This window comes from Electrophorus electricus, chromosome 10, assembly GCF_013358815.1.
Source record: "Electrophorus electricus isolate fEleEle1 chromosome 10, fEleEle1.pri, whole genome shotgun sequence".
Taxonomy (NCBI): domain Eukaryota; kingdom Metazoa; phylum Chordata; class Actinopteri; order Gymnotiformes; family Gymnotidae; genus Electrophorus; species Electrophorus electricus.
The window spans coordinates 4,275,001-4,295,000 of NC_049544.1; the positions used below are offsets into that span (position 1 = coordinate 4,275,001).

The window sequence follows — 20,000 nt, forward strand, 5'->3', positions numbered from 1 at the left end:
GTGTGTGCGCGCGTGCGTGCGTGTGTTTGTGTGAAATTGCATGTCTATGTTTCTGGGTGATAAGGTGCGCAGATAAGTTTGGCTTATTGAGAGCAGAAGCAAATAGGGCTTCCTGAACATGGCGGGCTTATTCACAAACACAGCCACACACTCACCTCTGCTACAAAAAGCCTAATGGAATCACTCACATGAGAAAACCATTATCTGCTAGTGCCGTTATTAATTACAGAAGCTCACTGCCGGCTGCTGCAGGGACATAAGGCCCAGGCAGTATAAGGGTTCCTCATACACGAGGAGGCAGTCAGCAGAGAGTGACAGAAGATACTCTGCTGTCTACCACCCACCACCATCACCGTGTACCACCAGCCCTTCCAACCGCTCTCCCCACCTCCCCCGGCTGCTGGTTGGAGATGGAAGTTATGAGCAGAAGCACATTTTCCTGTGATCACTGTTGTGATGTTCAGTTTTTGACAAACAGCCTCGCGACCTCGCTGGAATTATGTATGTCCATGATGGAAGGACTGCAAAAGCTCATTCGTTTACTGCAGTCACATTCTCTGTCATCTGCTTCGTAGTATCAGTATAATTTGGGGTTTTTTTGGTTTTTTTTTTTTTTTGTAGTGCAGCTGTTTTTTTTTTGTTGTTGTTTTTTTACAGTGATTCACTTGAGTTTCAACAGCACTGAGTTCATCCAGTATGAGAGCAGAAGATTGGACCTTTTTTGGTCTTGTTTTAATTTTGAGAATGTCACCCTAATGGTTCTGCAGAATCGCTGTGACAGTTTCATTTCTTAAAGAATAGCGGTTTGAGGAGAATCTGATGAAAAATCCCCAGGAGGTGTCCATATATGGGGGAAAAAGAACATTGCTGCACTTTGACCAGTTTAGTGAAGGGAAAGAAAAAACTCACTCACCCTTCACGCATAAGCTTGCTGACTGACTCGAGATGGGTCCGCCTCAGTCAGCCTCAATCACTGTCAGTCCGCCTTAGTCCGCCTAAATCTGCCTCAGTCCATGTCAGTCTGCCTAAATCTGCCCAAATCTGCCTCAGTCCGCCTAAATCTGCCCAAATCTGCCTCACTCCACATCAGTCTGCCTCAGTCCGCCTAAATCTGCCCAAATCTGCCTCACTCCACATCAGTCTGCCTCAGTCCGCCTAAATCGGCCTAAATCTGACTAAATCTGCCTCACTCCACGTCAGTCTGCCTCAGTCCACCTAAATCTGATTCAGTGCAAGTGAGTCTGCATCAGTTCACCTAAATCCGCCTCAGTCCAAGTCAGTCTACCTCAGTCCACTTAAATCCGCCTCAGTCCACTTCAGTCAGCCGTACTGATATTAAAGAAATGGCCAACTTTTTCTTTTAGGTGCACTGACTTTGAGGAACATGTATCTGGGTCTGCCTGCAAGGCATGTCAGTCAGGGGCCATTCGGGGGTCAGTCTGGAGATTATGATCTGGTATCCCAGGCTCTTGGCCAAGCTGCTTGACCAGGCCTGATCATTTCACATACAATACTGACCTACCCTGCCAGAGCCTGAGAGCTTCAAAATTGCCCCACTGAATGATATTCATAGGCTGTCTCTTGGGCCCACGTCTCCTCCGTGGTGTGTTACCGCCTCTGCGTGCTCTGAAATCCACCTATGGCGCGCTGTTATGTTAGGAGGGCTCACACATATATCCTCTTATGAGATATGCGTGCGCTGGTGTGTACCGACCCATCATGCGTTTTCTCTGGAAGGCTTTTAGATACGAGCTCAGCCTGAAATGTGCTCTGCTTAGTTATTCCTATTTTCTCAAAAGGTTCACGCGAGTCATTGATTTCAGTCACTTTTGGAATATTTTAAGGTGGTCATGATGATGTAGTCTGTGACCCTATGGGGACAAACCCATTTTCATTCCAACATTCCTCCTTTTCATTTCCTCCCTCCGTCTTTCTGTCTGGGTCCGTTTGACTGCAGTGATGGGGCAGATAGACGGGGCAGACGGCTGCTCCCGAGCACCTCTTTTCTTTAATGATCTTTTTTGTCTTCTTTAAGTTACAAAAGCTCCAAGGTTGACGTTACGCTTGCTGTAGGCCGAGGGAGGTGAGGAGCAAGCCCACTCCACTCAGACATGTAGCACAGACGAATCTGGAGCGTTCAGAGTAACATTACTTTAAGGAACTAAGACATAAAAGTATAGGAAAGGAAGTAAGAAAGGAAATGATCTAAAAAGAGAGAAAAAGCAATGAAATTAATTAGCAGAGAAAATGAACAGTCTTCTGGCCATCAAAGGAGTGAATAAATCAAAGGTCTTTACCACTCTGTAAATAAGCCTCTAAAGGAGACCAGATTCTTACAATTTTTTTTGTTATGGTGCAGGTCATATGTACATTTTTCCAAAGGTCATTTTTCTAAGATACATGAGCATATTTAAAAGATAAATAATATTTCTGTTCAAATACACATTTATAGTTTAAAAGATAAACAGCTGAAGACATGTCAGATTGTTTTTTGGGTTTTTTTTGCATGATAGGATGGCGCAAATACATGCAAACATTACCTACATCCACAGAACATTTAAAATATCAGACATATTATGCTATAATTTCTGCAGACAGACGGGGTAAGAATTTCTATGAATAAATAATTTCTATGATTTATAATTTATGAATAATAATAAAATTAAATCTTGAACTTTAATTAACATAGATTTAGGGAAGATCCAGTTACACACAAAGATTCCTGGTTGGTAAAAGACGAACCGAGGTCTTTTCCCCAAACTAATGTAATACATAACCAGATGAGTCCACATTAGACAAAATAGTGTACAATTTTGATATCTTACTCTTTAAATTATTAAGAGAAGCAGTTCCCCAGTTCTGTAAGATGAAGTCTAATATTATCATCCTCCTGTAATGAAGTGACTAAGGGTTTAATTTGAAAACACCACTGGGCACACCAAAGGATTCTTTGATCTGACTAAAGGAGCTCAATGATTCATCTGTAAATAGTTTGGAGAAATCCAACAGACCACTTGGCAGCCACTTTCTAATCCAGTATTCCTAATCTGTAATGCATATCGGGATTCACAGGGGACAATAATGATGAGAAGTTTGGGATTTTTGCATATAAACTTGCATCTCTCTAGCTAAGCGTAGAGTTATAGACAACAAACCTTTCTAGTAAATGTAGTGTCTTATTAACATTCTAAATGAAAGGTGACTTAATGCTAGATGAAGACAAGTGAGTGACTCTATATCAACCCATAACAAATCGCGTCTGTTCAAAATTCTGACCAGAATTAGAAAAAAAGTATGGAAATTTTTAAATGGGGTCTTTTCTTGTTTGTTGTAATTGGATATTAACTTCAATTTTTTTTAAGCTTTGGGGTGAGAACATGGAAAACGGAACAAGTGCAGTGGTGGAGGCAGAATAGTCATCCTGATCGTGTTAATCCTACCCAAAAATGAGATGGGAAAAGAGGGCCAATGCTAATTCCCCCCAGTTTTCAGCAAAGAAGAATTGCTGGATATATAAATGCCTCGGGTCAGGGGTAACAGTCAAACACAGATATCCAAAGCCACTACTGGACAGCTGGAATGGACTCTTCAGTTTACTATTACAAGGGATATTCATTTGTAGTTAGAAAAAAGTTTCTTTTCTAACCAGACAGTTTACCATTTTGAGAGATGCTTTGCCTGCAGGAGTATAGCTGGGACTATAAGAGTATTTTGTCTGCATATAAAACTACTGTGGTTTTGTGCTTGAACCTTTAGCTGAATATATTCAATAACTACAGCAAATAACAAAGGGGATTGATGGCTGCTGATGGATGTGAATACAGCAGTTTGACGAAGTTAGTGAAATTAGTGCCTAGATTAACCCTTTACGTTAGTGCAAACAGAAAACTCCATTCAACACTGCTGAATGCTTCCTCTGCATCCAAAGAAACAACAGGGGCTCTTCTTTTGCCAAGAAAGTCGATAATATCCAGGAGCCGTCGGACATTGTCAGAACCATATCGAACAAATCCAAGCCTAATCAGATTCAGAAGAAATTTGCTCCGGAGCACTTCTGTTCCTCAGCTCAGTGTGGATGAAGGCAGAATGTATAACGTCCTCTTGTATTAGGCACTGCACGGTGGGGCATAGATCATGTCAGCAGGTCAGCAAGGCAGACACTGAGGCAGTGTGTAAAGAAGCATGAGAGCCAGAGTAGCATAGGTACAGCATCCCTGGGTGAGGGAGCCGTGCCCTTTACGTGAGCACTTCTGCTGCTTGTTTACAGTTTGCTATTTTGTTGTGGTTGTTGGTGTCCTCAGGGTGTACCAGGGGCCAACGGAGGACCAGGCAGAGATGGCCAACCAGGACAGAGGGTAAAAGATGGTCACTTTATTTCACCTAAATGGTTCGCTTGTTTTATAATCCTATATGTTAAAAAGGTAGCTGATCTTCTATGTCCTTTATTTGCATCATTATTATGTTGTAGTTTTATATTAAATAGCACATTTATTGTTCTCCCTCTTGTTAACCTTTGCTTTTCGTAAACATCTTGAAATTTCCCAAGCAGTCTCAAACTATTCAGGTCCTCTACACAGTGAATGGTAATGGCGCATCCTACGAGACTAGTCTAATGGTGATGGTATGCTCCAAATGGAATTGGCAGGTTCTCCTGTTCATTAATAGACTACAGAGTGAGAAGTCCCATCTGGCTGCTGTTCTTACTGCGCATCTCCAAACAGCTGTGACAGACTCCATCATTAGAAGTGTGTTTCACCATCATTGGAAGTGTCTTTCATTGTCATTAGAAGTGGTGTTCACCATCATTAGAAGTGTAGTTCACCATTAGAAGTGTTTTGTGTCCATTGTGAAGTCAGTGCAAAATCTTCATGGCTGGGTCAGCAGTCAGTAGCACGATCGCTATTACATGAATATGTCACGATTCACAGCAGATCCAGTATTTCATTCATTTACCGTTACAATAATTGGCCTAATGATATGCTCAGTTAAAACAACAACAACAGCAAAAAAAAATGTACCGCATTCCTCAGAAGTACTTCTATTCTGTTCCTCAGCTCAGGGTGACTCGAGATGGAATGTATAACATCAGTGTTGATTCACCCTGAAGTTGACCGTGTGCTTAGAGAATGAGCTGTACTGAATGGTTAACTCAGTAAAAAGGATTGCTTGTAGCAAAGCAGACAGGACATATGTGGCCATCCCAAAGTAGTTAAACTAAAATGTACTTTTAAAGTTACCTTTAGCAACAAATAAATAAGCAAACTAAACAAAGCAGTAACCAGGGAAAATATGGTTCCATCAAGTTGTCAGTTTTTATCTACAAATAAAACCCCAGATCCACAGAGGTCTAAACTTGGACCTGCTACAAGGTACATGATAAGAATCTGCAGTGTCTTCTCAAGTACCTTGTAGCAGGTCCAAATTTAAATCTGTTGTGGATACATATAAAATATAAGTCTAAATATGAATAAAATATAAAGTCCAATCCATAAAAAGTTCTGATATGACATTAATCAGTGAGATGCCAGATTTGTAACTAGCACATTTTGAAATGCAGGAGAAGTTACTGAATGCATGAGTTCTGTCATAACACAAAACACTGCCAGAATCCAAAATTATTATTGTTGTGTCTTGGCATAACAGCATTAAAGCAACTAACACCATTTAGAAAGCTTCTGACAGAGTAGAGTTAAAGAGCAACATATTAGTTCATGACTCCACACTGACAGCATCAGCAGATAGATAGATAGATAGAGAGAGAGCGAGAGAGAGGATCTTGCTTTTATCTACGTGGAGAAGAAAGGCTAATCAATGCAGGTTTTCAGTGGTTTTGTACACTCTAGGTTTTTTTTTAATTTTATTTACTTTATTTGGTTGATGCAAATCACTCTACATTCAAGAAGCCTTCAAACATTTGCAGTTTTCACGCAAACTGGAGTATAGTGTATGGAAGCGTTTCATGTGATGTTTTGTGCAGTGAAGTTCATTTATTAAAGATCAGTTTTTAACGAGCACAAGCCTGATAGAAATGAAATACAGAATGCATGAAATTAAAGCGCTCTGACACAGAATCCATTTTGCTTTTCGCACCCTAATGAATTCAGGATATTAAGAGCTGGATAATAGATGGGTTGGAACTGGTTACACAGCTGCACTCTTATTCTGAGATGCCTGAAATATACAGTAAGCCTTAACTAGTTTTTTGACAAATCCAACATTTATCTCTGTGGAGTGTCTCTCCTCCTCTACCAGACTTTAAATCACTCCTAAATCAGTTGTACTTCTAAATGTCCACCATCTCGAGTTCATTCTACCATATTACAGTCACTGTAGTGTGGAGGGCCACCTGTTCCAGTGTTATTTCCCCCCTATGAATGTATATCAGGGTTTTTTCACAGTAGGATTGATAGCTAAGACCTGCTGAGTTACTCCAGAGGAGATGCAGGCAGCCAGTACTAAGAGTTTAGCCAGACCAATACATATGCTGAAGCCAACATAACACACACATGCGTGCACACACACACACACACCCACACCCACACCCACACACACTGCCCCAGCACATTCAGCGGGAGTAGATTGTCACCCCAGCGGCATGCCTGACTGCTCTACCACCTGACTGCTCTACCACCTGACTGCTCTACCACCGACGGCTCTACAGGAGCATTCACATGGGCACAACCAGGTGAAAGGAGAGAGACCTGAACATTTACATAGCTCACCGCAAGCTCACGTACGCGGGCTGCAGCCTTATACACACACTGGCTCGCTCGACTTCGTCAGGCACTGCTTTATGTTCTGTTCGGAAGCCGCAGTCCTTTCTGTCTGTCTCACCTGAGCTGTTGGATGACTGCCGCTGTGTTTCTGTAGGGTCTGCCTGGTAAAGATGGACCACAGGGGCAACGGGGCCCAGCAGGGCCGATCGTAAGTATTAAAGCAAACAAGTGGGCCTTTGCGTTTCCTTCAAACTCAGGACCACCCAGCCTCTTGTGTGAGATGGTTACAGTTTTGGTCTTGTTGTTGGTGTGCTATCACAGGGGAGTCCAGGGGCTCCTGGAGCTCCAGGACCCAGCGGAGCACCAGGACCACAGGGCGATCAGGGATTTCCTGTGAGTATAGAGCAGCAGACAGAGATGGATTCAACTGGATGATACAAAAATGTTCAATGTTTATGTCTGCCTAGTATTAATTTAAATGCTTCTAACATTAACTTTTAGATTCACTGAGTTGTACCCTGTCTGGATAGTAATCAATATTCATACTTGCATAAAGCTCTGTGTCAGGTCATCACCGCTCACCTATTCAGCTGGATTTGTACGTTAAGGCTTCTCCGCTCCAGATGTGCAGGGCGTGCCTCAACTCCGCGACACCTCTCCTGTTACTGAGTCATTCCCTGGGCAGCTTCGACGCGCCTCTGACACGCCGACCACCTGCAGCAGATGGGGTGGAACTAGCACTGTAAACAGACGGGTGCTGACCCCACATCGCCGGGTTAACGAGCATACAGGCCCAGAGGGCTGGGGTTTCTGTGTGCCAGCCCGCAGCCTGTCTAAGCTTTGGGTTTCAGAGCTGCAGCTTCGCATGCATTTACTGCCATCCGCTGTCTGGCCAGATCTGCACACACACTGCAGCCTGTTTGCATAGAAAGATGCCAACCATGGTTCAAACATTTAAAGATACCAAAGGTCACTCCAAGTGACTCTTCTTCAGTTATAGTACACAGTAAGCAGGAGACTAGCAGCATTTTGGCATCAAGGACGCCGTAAAGCCAACATACGGCAGCCCCATCCTGAGCTGTATCTCCACAGCAGCTGAGCCTGGGACAAGCCGGACACAACAGTTGTCTCTCGTTATCAGATTAGGCGCTGACAAGGGATCATATGGTTTGAGTTGTCTCTCAGTCTCCATTACTTGTTTACATTACAGTGAGAACGTGAGAAATGTGCTATGTGGCGTTTGTTCTGAGAGGAGTGTTTGTGTGCGAGGGGAGAGTAGGATTGCTTTGGTGCAGTCAGGCTGAGCCTCCTTGCTTCCTCTGCACTGATCTGCGTTGCTGGTGGGCCCAGGAGAGAAGCTGTTAGAGGGGAGATAGGATCAGCATCAGCATGGGGTTGATTCTCCAGCTTGAGCAAACATACTCGCACGCGCACACACACGTACACACACACGCGCACATACAAAAACATGCTCTCAGATATTTGAACCCATGCCTAATATCTCTGGTCACACACGTGTGCATGCACGTGCAATATAAGAAGAAAACAATGACACAAACATTTTGGCGCACTCTTGTGCGTCTATCCCAGTCCTCCAGATGAATCCGTTCTCCAACTGGTTTATGACATCAGGGTTATTTAGTGGCCCCAGCGTCTTGAGCTTTGCTCTCGCTGAGCTGTCTCGACTCTCTGGTGTGCTGCGTCCACTTTATGTTGTTGGCCCGTGTGCCACGTCCACAGTCGATTAAGTCATAATCCCCTCAGAATAACCCCTCTTCCTGCAAGACAGAGAGATCCACCCCTCCAAACGCCGCTGCCTCCGCCAGCCGTGCACGGCCCCGAGCGTGTGCGCGGCTCGCACCGACAGCCTTCACAAAACTCGGCAGCTTTTCCGCCTGCCCAGCGAGCACGCGCTCCTCCCAGCCCCCTCCTTACCCACCTCTCTGTCCTTCTCTCTCCGGCAGGGCCCTCCCGGCACCAAGGGCGATCGAGGAGAGCGAGTGAGTCTGATCTCTGGCCTAAACTTTTGAGGAGTTTAGATTAGTGCCTGGCACAAGCTGTGGCCCTCACATGTAATGGTGGGGTATTAGCAGTGGGATTAAGGACCCCTCTGACAGGCCTCTTGATAGAAATCACAGCCACTGCCAAAGCGGATCTCTTTCTCACACACACACACACACACACACACACAGCTGCACAGTCACTCGTTCTAATCTTTAATCATTAAGGTTAACACTCCTGAGTCCTTGAAGGTAGAACTCTAGGTCTAAGCCAAGTGCCAGACTGTGAGAGCAGGCTCACTGCTTCTCCTCCATATTTCCCTTCTATTCCTCTGATGTGGGATTGAGCAGGAGAAACTGAGCACCCAGTGAGTGTTAAAGTACATTTAATAAACACAGGTCATTAGCAGCTCCAAAAAATAAGAATAAAACCCTGTGTGTGTGAGGGAGTGTGTGTTTGTTGTATTGAGAGAAACACGGCAAGCACACTGCGCTGTGTTCTGATATATCTCTGTTGTTTGTCTTGGAAGGGTGACATGCAGTCTCAGGCGGTCGTCCGTTCTATAGCACGACAAGTGTGTGAACAACTAATTCAGAGTGAGTATGTTTTATTCTTTGTTGTTGGCACAAGCAGTTCGAAAGGGCAAAAGGCCTCCACATGCCTCCTTCAGTGGGTACGAAGTGAAACAAACAACTATGGAAAGTGCCTCACCGTGCTTTGAAGAGAGTTTAACGCCCATCGGATGAGCTCTGCTGGATCTCCAGTCTAAACTCAAATCTGTAGCACATGGCATGAGAGAGCACAGGCTGTGGTTATAACATGGAACAACTGAGACTCAAACCCAAGCCCAAGTCTGCGCTGAGGTACTGCTAAGCAGGGACCTGAACATAAACATAACTAAGTGTGGATCCAAGCGTGCACTTGCTTAACTAGAAGGAGTCTGTGTGTGCTAATTCATTTGTTATATTTATTTTTTTCTTTCTTTTTTAAATTATGTTTAAAAAGTTACATGTGCCTTATGTATGTGGCCTAAGAGCCAACCCTTAGAGTGAGAATTTCTTTCTACACTGCTGACAGTGTGTTCATAATTGTCACTGTTCATAATTCATAATTCTGTCTGCTTCATCTCTGTACTCCTCAGGCCACTTGTCTCGCTATAATTCCATCCTGAACCAGATCCCCACCCACTCTGTGTCAATCCGGACGGTCCCGGGCCCTCCCGGAGAGCCCGGCCGCCAGGGCCCTGCTGGGCCGCAGGGAGACCAGGGGACTCCGGGCAGACCAGGCTTCCCTGGAGCCAGTGGGCTGAATGGCCGTCCAGGAGAGAGGGGTAAGGCTACAAACACCACGGAACCTCCAGTGATCAGTGTTTGCACTGGAATACTGATAGGCTGACGACCCATGATAGGCTGACGACCCATGATAGGTTGACTTCTATGATAGCCTGCTTCTATGATTGGCTGACGACCAATGATAGGCTGACTTCTTCATCAGCACTTTCATTTAAAATTCACACTTGGCTGATTTCTCATTTACTCATTCTTGAGGTCATCTGGCTAAAACTGTTCATGAAATATGTATACAGTATGTTACTTTGTTAGATTGGCATAACTACAGGCCACCATAAGAAAGCCACAGAGGGCCGCGAAGAGAAGAAAAACAGAATCCCAGAACCGTCATTTTGTGCTCCCACTTTTACATTCCCAAACAGCCTGACAGAATGCTGCAGAACATGACCCCGGTGTGGCGTTCTCACTCACTCTGTGAACGGGCAGAGCAGGCTAACAAGGTCGACTAATGAGAGATGATTTGAGGGAATAGGTGTGTGGCTGGGGTGTAGGCTGTCATTATGAGAGTGGTAATCAGGGGCTCTGGGTCACATTAATTGTCAGCGCTGTCAGAGGTGATGAAGACCACACTGCCAGTAAGGAAGTGCTGCTCAGATATGGACAAGTAGACGTCTCCGAAGTAAGACTTATATTCCTGCTTAGTTTCATATATCACAGTGTGCCTTTGGTGAGAGAACAGCAAATAAGTATTAATACCTTCCCAAGGCTGCAGTCACTGTTTTTATATGAAGTCAGTAGCATATTTAGAACCAGAATATTCTTTGGAACCTTCAACTTTGTTTCTGGCCTCCATATATACAACGCGTTCTGCCAAGCCATTACCTGTCCACTCACACTTCGAGCGGGTCAGCGGCGGGAGGGGAGCAGTGGGGCAGACGCTCGGGATGTTTCCTCCGCAGACGTCTGGCAGCTGGAGGTGCCGTGTCATCGGTGCGGGGCTGTGTGTTAGGCCAGCCCTGGAAAGGTCTGCTATCTCAATCCCTCTGCTTTTATTCCCAGCAGAGAGGGGAGCCAGCAATGTGGAACAGGGTCGCCATGCCAGAGAGAGAGAGAGAGAGAGAGAGAGAGAGAGAGCAAGCGAGCGAGCAGTGCGGAGCAGACAGAGAAGTGTCTGCAGATGCTTTCGCTCAGTCTCCTTTTAGTATCTTTTTTTTCTCTCTTTGTATCTCCAGGGCCCCCAGGAGAGAAAGGAGAGAAGGGTAGTCCAGGAGTGGGCATACAGGGTCCCCGAGGTCCCCCCGGACCCCCAGGTAAATACCTGATACCATTCATATCGATTGTTGATTCCGCAGCTGTTATCTACAATTGTTGGAAAGATAGTTACGTCTGATCTCTGAAACAGAGCTTCCTGAGTCACATATTACCTAAGAATGTGGACTGAAAACTTTTGTCAGACGTTGTCTGTACATTGTCCAGGTTTTCATATATGGGAACCATGGAAAAGGATCCTTTTTATTTAAATAGATACTTTTGTAAGGGCCATAAAAATCTCATTGTCACCAAGCTCAATAAAAAGGCTATAAAATACATCCTTCTGTTCTAGACTATAAGAGACACATGTACATAGTCATATGGCATGAAATTTAGGAGTTTCCTTTATTACATGTTCTCTGTGGAAGGGGGCTTAAGCCTTTAAACTGACTATAACCAATTTGTGTGCATGTTATGATCTGATTTTAGTTTCTCTGATTCCTGTCTAGAATATCAACCAGATATTGAGATAGTACTGGAGATTTTTTTTTTTACATCGATTTTAGTTGTGAGGCTGTCAAGTACATCTTGGGAACTGTCATCAAAAGACCGGCATCTGACTGCACTGTAATCAATACCATTTCATCAACACGATGAAGCTCACAAAAACTCCGAAACAGGGTTGCTGAGAGAGCAAACAACATTTGTGGAAGGAAGTAGACTTGGATGAGCCGAAAGCCGCTGATGGCAAAGCTGTGCGGTTTTCACACTGAAAGCGCAGATGTACAACAAGCCCTCTTTTTCATAGTTCACTATTGAAGCTTGGAAACAAACAAACAAACAAACCTGGGCCAGCGATGCAGAGCTCAGCCAGTTGGCATGCGGCACCCTGCTCACATCTGCTTCTCCACAGGTGCTCCAGGAGAGGGCCGGACTGGCAGCCAGGGCCCTCCGGGAAGGGGCGGCATTCAGGGCCCTCCGGGTCGCCCTGGAAACCCTGGCAGCAGCGGACCTGCCGGACCGCCGGGCTACTGCGACCAGAACGCTTGCTTAGGCTATAACATTGGAGGTAAAGCACATCTCACACCATCTCACACATCTTCATCTTCTCCAGGTTGCCCATTTGTTGGCTATTGATTTAAACACACTGTATAATGGATGGTGGGTATTAAGTGGTTCCCCTCTACCATTGCCCCTAAATATTGCATCTACTCCCGAGGACATAAGAGAGCAATAAAACAGGGTTATTCTCTGAAACAGCTGAGAATAGCATTTCCCATGCTAGGTTATGATAACTATTTAGGACATTCTCTAGCTCCATCATTATGTATTGCACACATACATAAAATAAAAAAGCAGTGCTCCTGTAATGTCCTTCACAAACAGGGCCATTTTCTTTTATTTATCATTTTGACGTATGAAGAAGTCCACAGTCTGGCACTGCCCATGATATACAACCACCCTACATCTGGCTGACTAGACTAACCCTAACCATAACTGCCCACATAATTGTCCACATAAATTTCAATGAGAGTAAATGCTATCGAAGTTTTACGGTGAGCCTTGTGAGAATTTTATATGAATTTGAATGAGAATCAGAGGGACTGTTCCTTGACTGTGAAATGCCCTACATCAGAGATTATACCTGTTAATCCAATAAAACCATTTTGTAATGTTAGCAGCTGCTAGTGTGTTATACCTTTAATCTCTGTAACACTTAAGAAACCTGTATTTTTTTATAATGTAAAGGTTTTTTTTTAATTATATTTCATATATAGTTTAAACAAAGTTGGAAAACCAAACAAAAACCAATATAAAGGACTACCTGTACTTATATATATATATATATAGAATGTATCTCATATAAGATTTACACTCTTAATGCCAAGTTTATGGTCATGTTGATATGAAGTAATTTGAAAATGAATCATAGAGTATGTAGAAATGTGCCCCTTTAACACAAAATGTGCCCCTTTAATATTCAGTCTACAGACAATTTTTACAGAACCCATTTATAATGCCTTAAAGTACCAACAAAGACTGTTTCACTCAGAAGTGAAAGTGATGGCTGTGACCACTGCTGGGCACTGCGCCAGCCTACAGGGGGAGCGTAAGGGCCGATGTTCTGTTGGGTGCTCGTTAACAGGCACGTGTGGATCTCGTTCTTACGTGGTCTCTCTCTCTTCTCCTTTCCGGGACACCCATCCTTTCGTCTCCGGGCTCTAACGGAAGGCCAAGAGCAGTATGAGAATGACTACTGAGAAGCATTCTCTGAGAGCCTGCTGCTCTTCCTCTTCTCTCCCTTCATCCTTCCATTTGCTCTTTCTTCCTCTGGCAAAAAGACGTTGTCTAAGGAAATACGGAAAGACTCGTTCCCAGCCCCTAAACCACGCCCCCCCCCCCCCCAAATCCTGGGTTTCCATGTTTCATGTTCCCATATTCTCCCACTTTTGACCTCTCACCACCACGATGCAGTGCAGGTCTTCTTAACTTTTCTCTGTATTGGCCTCTTCTGTTGTCCTGCTGTTTCTGCTGAAATGTTCTAGAAAGCCATGCCCGAGTCTTAGCCCGTTTCTCAAACGGCTCCCAGTTGCTCACACTTCTGCTTCCTGTCTGCACTAACGCTGTACCTTTATCTCTCTGCTACCTCTCACTCACGCTAACCCGATGGCTTCTCGCTCGGTGGTGGTGAAAGGCAAAGACGAAAACGCCGTTGACCAAACTGATACCCCTGTGTTCCCGTAGTACAACAATTGCCTCCCAGCCCCTACCAAAATTATGGGCTCGCTAACAATAACGACGAAGAGGAGGAAGAAGAGGACCCGTTCGGCGGATACCGCGCCTACCCTCCCCAGTACGACCAGCCCAGCTATCACGACCCTCACGCGGCCCGGCCTGGCCCCGTCCACCCCGGAGCCGTGGTGAGATCGCTGGGCATGCGCCGCTCCTCCCGTAGCCTGCCTGAGAAGAGCGGAGCTCGGAGCACAGTACAGGAGCCGGCCGAGTACCTGCACTCATAGCCCCACAAATACACCTGCCCTTCTGGAACAGCCGCCTGTGGGTTTGGGTTAAGCAAGATATCTTTGGAAGTGCCTGATGTACGCATTTTGGGGAGGGCAGGGGTATGGAGAGCAGGAAATTGAAACTGTGCCCACATACCTCTAATGAGTTTCATTTCTTTGTGAAATTGCATGAAGTTATTTGAGAACGCAAGAAAACTCAACGAAAGCAGTGGGTTTTGTATTTGGTGTAGTCAGCATCTTTTGGGGAAACACCATTTCAGTAGACTGCATTTGTATAGTTTGTGTAGCTGTTTTTAAAAATAGAGATTGAATTTCAGTGCTTCCATGTTGATGTCCATGCTTTGAAATTCCTGTTTCCATAAAATTGACCTCTCTTAGGTATATTTGTAAGAAAATACCTCCAGGAAAGCTTCACTTGCATTTATTTATAGAAAGCTGAATCCTTGACAATACCGAACAATTTTGCAATTTGGAATTTATTGAACCAAATCTTACATTGCCACTGATATTCCTCTAAAAACCCACTAATAACCCATATTGTCTGAAATGTGAATTTCCTGTGGATTTGGTCTTGTAAGACTGCATGTCATGCAATATGTGGAGATTCAGTAAGGGCTCTGGAACTATTTAGCTTTTTTTTAAAAAATTAAATACATGAGCTCAGATTTTGTAAAGTCATTTCCTGTCTCTTTGTGTATGTGGTTGTCCTTTGGGCCCTTTCACTGTGGATGAGTGCAGAATAGTTAGGCCTATGGTCTAATGTCATTTTACAATGACTCAAACCTTACGCTGAGCAAGGTGCCGGCGGAACGGCTCACTACCAAACCTTTGAATCTGAAAAATTATTTATTTTTACTTTGTTTTGTAACCAATAAAACTGTAAGAACGCGATATCTTCTGTGATCTTTGTTAGCGTTTTATGTAATTTTCTGTGCATTAAAAGCCCATAAGGCTAAGCAGACAGAAAAGAATCTGACAGCTCAGACATGAGAAATCATTACTGCTGACATGCAAGATGGTTGTTGTGCAAATGCACGTATCCTGCTTCAAAACAAGCACTTCAAATGGTGTACACAGCCGTCCGTGGCTCCTCTTCAAGCCTGCCACACCGACTTTCTGACCCTCACAAAGCAGACTGCAGCTAACAAGGATGCTTTATGTTTATAACCGGCAGAATATTTTAGTGTTTAGTACACTTCAAAGAGGAAAGTGGCACAACACAAAGCCCACACACACGCATATGACGCCAACGGAGGCCGAACCCCGGGTTGATTTAGACTGGAATCAGCCTTCAGACAGGTCTGTAAAAACCATTTGTGGCAAAAGGCACCGGCCAAAGAATCCGCACTCCAATACTACTTACGGTCTTTGCTGAATTAACAGGGCTCCCAAAAGCCCTTCTCCACGGCTAAACTGATGACCGGATAAGCACATAGTAAAAGTATTTAAGAAATGTGTCTGCAGTCTTTATCATATGATCTGATAAAAAAAAGGCTGCTTTGTCTTTTTTTTTTTTTACATTTTAAGACATTTATTTCAAATGAACACCCCCCCAAACACATAATTGATGTTCACCAGTCACAGACCCTGGACTCTGTTATGAGGTCACTCCATCCTGTAGTCCTCTGGCCTATGGAGAAAAAGCATACACATTTCAGTTTAAACAGGAAATGTGGAGGTAACATTCACAGCAAACCCCAGCAAACTCAACAATTAATAATACAGAACAATTCTGATCCATCTGTATCGTTCTCTATTGTCCATATTAATTATTAAACATGAATTTCTTGCTGCTAAAAGATTTACATTAATTAACAAAATGCGTGTCACAATGAATTCAGCATGACAAACAATCAGAAATGTCTTTGTGTGCATTCACCCTGGGACAAAACGAACCGATCAACAGGCCTTTAAATAGTAAAAGCACATGCAAAGAAGGCGCACCCTACACTTCAGTGAGCAGTCAACACCCGTGTTCTAAAGCCAACAGAGCAAATTAAAACGAACATGAAAGCAATAACAACCTTTTGGCCTTTAGGTAATTTGTTAGACAGGGTACATTACTTAAAACATAAAATTACACTAGCTTCTCACATACATACCCAATGGCTTGACGATGCTTACTTTGTCAAGAGAACAGTCTCTGTGTTACAAGGATTACTTAACAGCTCTCTGAAACAATTATAGTGTAGGAAATCACTTGAGACATTACCTGACAACTATCTCTGGAAGCAAGCCAAATGCTACTCGAACATGGCAACAGTAGCACTTCATTTGAGTATTTGACGTGCAATTTTAAGGGTCATCCATTACCTACAAGTTTTCAGTGCACACTTCATGCAGTGGGTTATGGTCTTACACCACGGTAAGGTCTGGCCATGTGCGGTGTGGGAAATGATGCAGCACAGATGTCTACAGAAGTCAGTACAGGCTTTAGTCATAACGCCGAAGATCCTGAAAAGTTTAGCACGCGTTATGCGAGGAAACGAGGTCAGATGACTTTCCTTTCGTCCTCCGCTTTTACAGAAGCGAACGTGTATTCACTCAGCGAGACGAAAAGACTAGCTTGTAAAACGTGACCATGCTAGTGTGTTAATCATCTTCTCGACTCAGGTATTGAGAACTGGGCGGTTTGAACGGCAGGGAGTGCCATTTCCAGGGGAGAGCAGAATCACTCATGATAGAGCCTCTCGTCTCCTCTCACCTCATGGCCACGACTGCCGTTAAAGCGCCCCTGCTTTCTCAAGCCGCATGGGCAGGACAGATACTAGTGAACTGAATTCAAAAACCCACGACAGCCAGCCACTGTAGCAATTACATGTAGTTCGTCTTTTTTTGTCTGCTGCATTGCTTTTAGAGGTCTTAAAATTTACCTTTGAACCACAGTCTGAATGCTACCATATTTCCACCTTGACTAGCATCGTTTTGAGTCAGTCATACAAGTGCTTCGGCCAGCGAACACAACCCCTTACATTCCATCTGAGTCTCGAGATCAATAATTAATCTAATACTTGGCTGCAGTCCAGCCCTGCATCTGAAGGGGCTCAACCTACATCAGTGGTGTTACGTCATTGTCTTTTAATAAAAAGTATAATGAAAAGTATAAACAAGTACATATAGCAAAAGTGGATCAACTTCAAGGTTACATCCAATAATTAAGCAGATACTAAAACAAACCCATACCGTTAAACGCAGACGCAAGGGCCAGAAGCAGCACTTCGGCGACCTGCTGTGAACGGCCAATGTCATTAGCTTGGCCCGCCATTAAGTGATGCAAGGATGAAAAACTCCACTTGAGAAGGCTCGGAGCTCAAATGAGCCACAGGCAGAGCCTGTGAATCAGGGGGATTTACGGAGGACCACACTCCCAGCGGCCCCAGGCTGGCACGCGGCAGACCCAGGGCCTGAGCCACACGTTCCATCAGCTAGCCTGATGCGAGCTGAGCCAGTGCTCTGTGCCGGCCCGCCGTTTCTTAAGCGCAAGAGTCCAATTTCTTTGAAGGTTCTGTGTGTTCTGCCGTTTGTGTAGAATTGTTTGGTGAAGTCGTGAGGCCAAACTGTGCTTCGGCGATGTTTTACTTCATCGGAGCCCGACTGGAGGCGTGCGAGCGTGTGTCTGAGGTCCTACCTTCCTTACCATGATGCATACGCCACATTAACATAAACAGAGAGACGCCACTCATACAGTCAGCAGGTCCTTGGTAGCGCACACACTCAACGTCCTTGATGAAAAGTTGACCCATTCCCAACCTTCTAACTTCTACACATGCTTACTGTATCTACAAGCATGCCACTGTAATTACATTAGACGTCTATGAGACAGAAACAACAGGACTGCTTTCAGAACTGAACATGATTCAATTAAAAGTTCATGACCACTTCAAACCGCTTAAGGTAGTCCACTGCACAGCACAGCACAGGCCTCCTTAAGAAACTGCACAGCACAGCACAGGCCTCCTTAAGAAACACAGCGACTGCCCCGGTCATCCTGACAGGCATGGAAGCAAGTCAGCGGCTCCAAAGGTGGCTGTGTGTTCTTCGGTGCCTCTCCAGACCATAGCCACGTAGGCCTGAGAACGCGTGTCCGTGTTCATCGACCCTGCTAAAGAGGCCTTTCCCTCTTGCCTTTCCACTCGACCTTTCCACTCTGTAAACACCAGACACAATTACATTTATGAGCAAACTTTGTTTTGCTTCGATATTTGATTTCGAGTTCATTGCGGTGGTGCCACAGCCGCATTCATGGGTGTGTGGGGGAGGAGGGTGTTAACAGGCAGCACCGGCTTACGGAGAGGGAGCCTTTCATATGGCCTGGCTTTGGTGGCCCTGTGAATGTCACAACAGCAGCAGACCCACAGAAGAGCCCCAGCCATCCTCCCCTCTCCCATTTCAATTACAGGAACAGAGCTGCAGATCATTATCCCGTTAACATCTCGCATCCCACCGGCGTGTTTTAATTACACGCTCTGCACGGCTCCTACGGAGAGGCTGGCGGCCGCAAAAATAACGCGAGCGAAGCAACGTGGGCTCATGGCCCCACTGTGGTTTAGAGGGGCATGCGCCCAGCTCGACTGCGGTGCTTACTCGCCATTGGCTTAGAGAGATCTGAGGATAAATTTCCCCCAGTAAAACTGTTACGAGGAAGGCCAGGCTCTCAGACGCCACACTGTAACAAAGCTTGTCTTGGGTGTGCCTAGGGCCTGAACAACAAAACGGCACACTAAGGCAGCTGCTCCGATCTCTCACCATGATGTGCCTTGCTGTGGGTTAAAACACACTGGTAAATCCTTGATATCACGTAGACAAGCGCTGGCCTAGATTTTTCAGACCAATGTATATGCATTTATAGAAGAGATTAATTTATTAATTAAAATCACACTCACAAGGAAAAAAGACATCATGTGTTACCAGGCATATTTATATATTGTATTGAAGTATGTGGTATTGTGGTCACAAATTCCAGAATTGCGATAAAGATCAACAAATTACATACTGTACAGCCACGCTGCCTTGAAGATGCCGCACATGTTCTTCCTCTGAGACTTGCACTTTAAAATCCATGGAAGCAGGGTTGTATGGGTAGTAGGATCCTGTGTGCACTGCTGTAGATAAACATTTCAGTACCTCTGTACTGTTAACAAAGTCTCTCTCTCGGGTGCTTGACTGTCAGTCAAGATCTAATCTGTGCTGGAATTGCACCTTATACATAGAACCACCTCATTTCTACGAGTTTCTGATTCCTGAATATTTTGAATAATGCATACCATAGTGTGCCTTGCCTGTTCCTCATCAGAGCCCAGAGAAAACCCAAAATATTACAAGTACTAATGAAGAAAAATGTATCAAATATTTAATAGTGAAAACTGAAATTGAGCAATCAAATTCTGCACTACTTAAAGACTAGAAAGGTGCACTTGATGGCATTACTTGGCTGGCTGTATCATTTTCATGTGTTGGAATAATGAATCAGGCAGCAAAATAAAAGTTAATTAATCATTTTTCCCAACTGCCTGACAAACATGGTGCAAAATCCAAACATGGCAACAGAGAGCAGCTCCACTAGTAGCCAGGGGTAGTGAACAGGACACTCGAGACAACCTCAAACATCTCACTGTTGGAGCCAGTTTTGCTGATTTTAACAGCCTGGCTTTTATTGTAGATACAAAAAAAAAAAAAAAAAACACTTTAATTATTGGTGAGTGTGCCTACAACTACACACC

General features: G+C 44.5%; 2 protein-coding genes across 8 annotated transcripts in view; one reads left to right on the forward strand and one right to left on the reverse strand.

Moving 5' to 3' along the window:
* The window catches only part of col14a1a (collagen, type XIV, alpha 1a), a 72,348-nt gene extending 57,180 nt beyond the window's left edge, over positions 1-15,168 (forward strand). For 5 of the 7 annotated variants that reach the window (XM_035530676.1, XM_035530670.1, XM_035530673.1 and 2 more), the window contains 9 exons: positions 4,302-4,355; positions 6,871-6,924; positions 7,038-7,109; positions 8,681-8,716; positions 9,247-9,313; positions 9,859-10,047; positions 11,239-11,316; positions 12,171-12,326; positions 13,953-15,168. In XM_035530676.1, the coding sequence (XP_035386569.1) occupies positions 4,302-4,355; positions 6,871-6,924; positions 7,038-7,109; positions 8,681-8,716; positions 9,247-9,313; positions 9,859-10,047; positions 11,239-11,316; positions 12,171-12,326; positions 13,953-14,002 (756 nt within the window). In that variant the 3' untranslated portion in view covers positions 14,003-15,168. Of the gene's footprint in view, positions 1-4,301; positions 6,686-6,870; positions 6,925-7,037; positions 7,110-8,680; positions 8,717-9,246; positions 9,314-9,858; positions 10,048-11,238; positions 11,317-12,170; positions 12,327-13,489 lie in introns of those variants that run through there. The other 2 variants (XM_035530675.1, XR_004776569.1) reach the window with 2 other exon arrangements.
* mrpl13 (mitochondrial ribosomal protein L13) overlaps positions 14,253-20,000 on the reverse strand; it is an 11,860-nt gene continuing 6,112 nt past the window's right edge. The window contains exon 7 of the mRNA XM_026999239.2: positions 14,253-15,910. Coding sequence (XP_026855040.1) covers positions 15,886-15,910 — 25 coding nt within the window. The 3' untranslated portion in view covers positions 14,253-15,885. The remainder of the gene's footprint in view (positions 15,911-20,000) is intronic.